Source organism: Impatiens glandulifera, chromosome 2 (assembly GCF_907164915.1).
Source record: "Impatiens glandulifera chromosome 2, dImpGla2.1, whole genome shotgun sequence".
Classification (NCBI taxonomy): Eukaryota; Viridiplantae; Streptophyta; class Magnoliopsida; order Ericales; family Balsaminaceae; genus Impatiens; species Impatiens glandulifera.
In genome coordinates this window covers 4,591,659-4,597,625 of record NC_061863.1, presented here as the reverse complement: position 1 = coordinate 4,597,625, position 5,967 = coordinate 4,591,659, and the positions used below count along the sequence as shown (strand labels likewise).

At 28.3% G+C, this 5,967-nt stretch overlaps 1 protein-coding gene across 1 annotated transcript; it reads right to left on the bottom strand.

Moving 5' to 3' along the window:
- Positions 1-4,203: 4,203 nt before the first annotated feature.
- LOC124924187 (transcription factor MYB1-like) lies at positions 4,204-5,360 on the bottom strand. The gene is made up of 3 exons (XM_047464258.1): positions 5,234-5,360; positions 5,022-5,151; positions 4,204-4,678 (listed from the first exon to the last, which is right to left on the bottom strand). The coding sequence occupies exons 1-3, from the start codon at positions 5,358-5,360 to the stop codon at positions 4,204-4,206; spliced, it is 732 nt and encodes a 243-aa protein (XP_047320214.1).
- Between the last annotated feature and the right edge of the window lie 607 nt (positions 5,361-5,967).

Below are 5,967 nucleotides of genomic sequence, written 5' to 3'. Positions count from 1 at the left end.
TTAATTTATTTTTCTTTCTCTCTCAATAATCAATTAATTTATCTCACTAATTAATTTATTTAAACCATAAACTGTAAACCTAAACTCTAAACTCTAAATCCTAAATCCTAATTATTAAGTTAGTTTAGTTGAATTATAAATTTATAAGAAATGAGTGAAAAAAATTAATTTATTAATAATTAGTCACCACTGGAGAGAAAATAATTAACGTGAGAATAGAAATATTAGATAAACATTTATAAATAATAAAACTAAAAAAATATTAATAAGTCATTAAAAAAAATAATAAAAAAAAGAAAAAAGAGGGCATAAAGAATAAATAAAAAAATATTTGATAAATAAAAAAATTGAAAAGTCATAAAAATATAAAAAATAAAAGAGAAAAATTCATAATTCAACTAAACAATGATATTAATTAGGGTTTAGGGTTTGAAATTTAGGGTTTAGAGTTTAGAATTTAGAGATTAGAGTTTAATGAAAAAAGAAATTAATTAATAAATATAAGTTGTAAAGTGTTATTTTACCAGTTAAATGAGAGATAATAAATATAAAAAAAAATTAGTGAAATAATTAATCGTGATAATAAGATAAATTAATCGGTAGAAGTAGAAAAAAAATCATTAAAAGAAGAAAGAATATTCGGTGTTTAAAGGAATATTCTATTTTCGCGGACATTCGCGACCCCAGATTCGCGTTCCCTATCATTACTCTTAAAAATAATGTCATATAGAGTGGATCTTTAATAATAAATTTTCATATTTTAAAACAAAATCTCTTTTAACTCATTAAGATAGTTCAAATAATAAGAATTTTATCTAAAATGTCAAAAATTTGAAATTCATTTCTAACTAAAATCATCTTAAATTAAAGTGAGAATAACAAATTTAGAGTTATACTACTAACTTTCTAAAACGAAAAAATAAATAAATAAAAATAAATAAATCATTTTCTCAAAATAATAATAATTGTTAATCTTGCTCATTTGTTTTTGTAAGTATATTTTAAAACCAAATATATTAAAGCTATAATCATTGGAGGTCAACATATATAAAACTCTTTGTATCATGATATAATTATTGTCATTATCGATGATCACGGTGCACGGTCATTGTTGAGGGCCGAATATCAGCTCTTCAATGATATCATTGGTAAGGCCATCCTGGGAAAGGATGTCACCAATACCTACTGTCCCACGATCTTTAACCTCATGACCGCCATAACATCCGATACTCCGGTAAACTGGTCTAGATTGTTGTTTGACAACCTAATCTGGATGATCAATACCCGACACACCGATTTCATTCCTCAAATCAGCTCTCTACTCAACGAACTCGGGGTTCCACTCTGTCCGGGCGAAAGGCAACTAGCATTTAGTCCGGGCATTTGCACGAGTAATAATATAAAAAACCGTAAAAAGAATTACGGATAACATTTTTAATTTTATTTTTAACTGTTTAAAGTTTATAGGTGAGTAAACTCACAATCCGACCCAAGTATCTATTTACTCAACATCATTATATATTAATTAGTTAAAAGGTTGAACTTATAGTAATATTAAAACGTCCAAATTAACCACAGCTCTCGACCCGGCAATCCGGACACTTTAAAAATTAAGCATCATTATATATAGAGAGAGATTAGTTAGTTAAAAAGTTGAACTTATATTATTATTAAAACGTCCCGCGTTTATCAAATTTGGTGTTGAATTTAAAATATAAAGTCTTTGTAGCCTAGTTGGTTAAAGAGTTGTATTTGTTTTGTTAGGTTGCAAGTTTGAAACATACCTCTAGCATTTTTTATTTTATTTTTAACCGTTTTAAATTTAAAAACGGGTCAACCCACAATCCGACCCAAGTATCCAAATTAACCACAGCTCTCGACCCGGCAATCCGAACACTTTAAAAATTAAGCATCATTATATATATATATATATATATAGATTAGTTAGTTAAAAAGTTGAACTTATATTAATATTAAAACGTCCCGCGCTTATCAAATTTGGTGTTGAATTTAAAATATAAAGTCTTTATAGCCTAGTTGGTTAAAGAGTTGTATTTATTTTGTTAGGTTGCAAGTTCGAAACATACCTCTAGCATTTTTAATTTTATTTTTAACTGTTTTAAATTTAAAAATGGGTTAACCCACAATCCGACCCAAGTATCCAAATTAACCACAACTCTCGACCCGGCAATCCAGACACTTTAAAAATTAAGCATCATTATATATATATAGATTAGTTAGTTAAAAAGTTGAACTTATATTAATATTAAAACGTCCGGCGTTTATCAAATTTGGTGTTTAATTTAAAATATAAAGTCTTTGTAGTCTAGTTGGTTAAAGAGTTGTATTTGTTTTGTTAGGTTGCAAGTTCGAAACATACCTCTAGCATTTTTAATTTTATTTTTAACCGTTTTAAATTTAAAAACGGGTCAACCCACAATCCGACCCAAGTATCCAAATTAACCACAGCTCTCGACCCGACAATCCGGACACTTTAAAAATTAAGCATTTATATAGATTAGTATAAATCCATTTATAATCAAATGAGTGAGATTATGTGAACACTAGTAAAGTGAAAATAAATTTTGTTTTCATCTAATATTAAAAATGTGATTGAATTAGATAAATATTTTTAAGTGAGAAGTAATAAAAAAATATATATAATTTTTTAATAACCTTTAAATCAAACTATAAAAAAATTGATCAATTATTTTCTAACAGACATTATTGAATTTAAATTTTTAACAAAAATACAAGTGAAATTAACACGCTCACGATCTTACTTTATTAATTAACTTTTAATTGAACTTGAAAATTTTTGGTGCAAGACTTTTTTCATTTGTATTAATCTATTGAAATAGGTTACTTAAAAATAAGTAATTTTACAAATTTTGACTAAAATAAAGTGGAACACGCTAATTTTATCTTAAGAATACTAAACTTTAATTAAAATATAAAACAAACAAATACAAATTTTGTTTAAGATAAAGTGGAACACGCTAATTTTATCTTAAGAATATTAAATTTTGATTAAAATATAAAACTTTGATTAATACTTTTTTTTTCATTTGTATTAATCTATTGAGATATGTTCCTTACAAATAAGTAATTTTACAAATTTTAACTAAGATAAAGTGGAACACGCTAATTTAATCTTAAGAATATTAAACCTTTGATTAAAATATAAAACAAACAAATACAAATTTTGGTTATAAAAGCAGAAACATAGATATTAGGTCATTTATTATGCCTATTCAAATTATGAGGTTGTAAGAGTTTCACATTTCAAGGCATATTTCCAAATACATAAATTTGTCCACATATCACACTCAACCATGTCTGGTCTCTCAAAATTATTGTGTGAAAATGAATTTAATCAAAAACATACAGGCCCGAAATATGGGATGCCACTTGCAAAATATTATTCTTATTTTACATTATAATTAACTAGAGTAATTTAGTTTAGTTGGTTTATTGTTATATTAATTTTTATCATGGTCGGAGGCTCAAACTTTGTAGAGTAGGTTTTCAATTTTTTATTTTATTTAGAATGCTCTTGCCCTTAAGGAAGGGGTGACCCTAAGCGGTTGTCTGCCTCACACTAGGGTCGGACATGGTTTCATATATAATTTCAAGGTTTCTTATGTTTCATTTTTCTTTAAGAATATGAACCATTTAATTCAAATAAAAACGGGACTATTATATGGTTAGTCATCAATTTCAAAAGTAAATAAATAATAAATAGCATCAAAATTAAAATGAAAATGAAGGCAAAACTAGGAAATCTCAAACCCGAAGCGAATCGAGGCTAACACAAATCTTGATTCTCTTAGTTAAGACATTCGGGACATATCATATTGCATTGCAGACCTTTTCGATTTCAACAATCTTTATTACTGGTTGATCGAGTTCGTATTTAAACTAGCACAATTTTAAACAGAATAAATAACATATATGTTTTAAAAAATAATGTATTATAAATGCTATTTATTTGAAATGAAAGAAGAATCTTTCTCAAACTTTGATAAAATAGTGGCCAAACTAGCTAGACTCAATCTCAACCAATTACACTTATTTTAGTGAGCTCATGAAATAGACTTTTATTGTTCAAATGAGCTCATTATTCTTAATCATAAATGTTCATTAATAAGCAAGAAAAATCAAAATAGACCATACCAAATTAAACCGATCGACACACACTTCTTAATCTTCTAGGAGGCTCCAGATATTGATGTTTTCCAAAGAAATGTCACCCCAATCAGTGCTTGGGTCAAAGAGAGTGACATCTTCTTGTTCCTTCTCTGCAACCAAACATGGGTATTGCTTCCACATATGATCAACTCCTTCTTCATTGGATATGTCATTTTGAATTGGGATATTCTTCTCCATTTCCTTGTATACAGGTTCTTGTATTGGTACATTTCCTTGATTGCACTCCATGTTGTCAATCATGTTGTCATGGGTTTTTGGGACAACATATTTATCTTTGACGAAAATTAGGCTTTTTGAGAAGGTGTGAGTTCGAGGTCTAATGACTTCAACTTTGTTCGGAGTATCTGAATTATTGGCTCGCTCGACAATAGAATTGACTCTTGTAATCTTTTTCAAACGACTATTCCAAAAATTCTTCACGTCATTTGCAGTTCTTCCCGGAATTCTACCAGCAATTAATGACCATCTATTCACATAAATAAATAAAAAGTGAATATTGATTTCATCACAAATTTATTATAGAATCTAAACTTCTAAAATCATAAATATAATTTTGAGTTATTTGATTGTTTTAAAAATATCACATTATATTATCGTTTCAACCATCAAATTACAATATTCATCGACTAAAATATTTTTATTTTATTTATTTTTTTTTATAAAATTTAAGTTTTTGATAAAAAGTTTATCATTACAATCTTGATACTCACGCTTTTCTTTCTTGAAATATTAAAAGAATGCATTAATATATTTATCATAGGCAAATTTTGAAGGTTTTAACACGGAACTTGAAAATTATTAGATTATACCTGTTGCCCAATAGATTATGAAGCCTAATGATAAGATCGATCTCATCATATGCAAAGGCTCCTCTCTTGATATGTGGGCTCAAATAGTTTAACCATCTTAGTCTGCAACTTTTTCTACATCTGTTTAACCCTGTCCTTTTATCATGTATACAAACAAATTTCTTTAGTAAACTTTTGTGTCCGATTTGAAAACGATACAAATACATGTAAACCTGCATTTTTTGGGATTAAGTGCCAATTTCCTTCTCCATGCTTGAGGATATAGCCACTTAGGATAGTATCTTCTTCTGCTGTCCATGCACCCTTTCTTACACCTAAAGGAACAATATCTCTTTCCATTTGTGTATCTTTCTTTCTGATATTTGTGATCTTTCACACATGCATGGTATTTATAATTGGAGAATGCATGAATATTGTAAAGATGCATCTCTCAGTTATTCTTAGTTCTCCATTTTTGTCTTCTTCTCAAAGAATGATCATGGATGTGTAGTTTTGCTAATCACGTGAACAAACATAAAACATAAAGGAGGGGGCTGGCTCGAGGGGAACCTTTCTTGCTATTTAATGAGCTACCATTCCTATAATAGGATTTGGCATTGATGATTGGGTGATCATCAGGGGCGGAGCCAGGATTTGAAACCTACCCAGGCTAATTTTTTATTAAAAAAATTTATCCGGGCTAGTTTTATAGTTTGCCGTCATCAATGCATTTTAGCGATGGAAAATAACCAATAACGACGGTAATTTACCGTCGCTATTGATAAAATACATACAGGCTGCCCGGGCCGGCTTGAACTTAGCTCCGCCCCTGGTGATCATCATATACCACCCTCTATTTATAATTATTTGTTTATGTATAATCGAGTACACAATAAAATAAAGATATAATATTGAACTGCTTGACTTATTTAGATTATATATGGGGTCATGGAATGTAATTATGATA

Coding starts and splice junctions, on each gene's coding strand:
- LOC124924187 (XM_047464258.1), bottom strand. CDS start 5,360: ATGGAAAGAGATATTGTTCCTTTAGGTGTAAGAAAGGGTGCATGGACA. Junction 5,152..5,233: donor CTTAATCCCAAAAAATGCAG/GTTTACATGTAT, acceptor ATAAAAGGACAG/GGTTAAACAGATGTAGAAAA. Junction 4,679..5,021: donor CATAATCTATTGGGCAACAG/GTATAATCTAAT, acceptor TTATGTGAATAG/ATGGTCATTAATTGCTGGTA.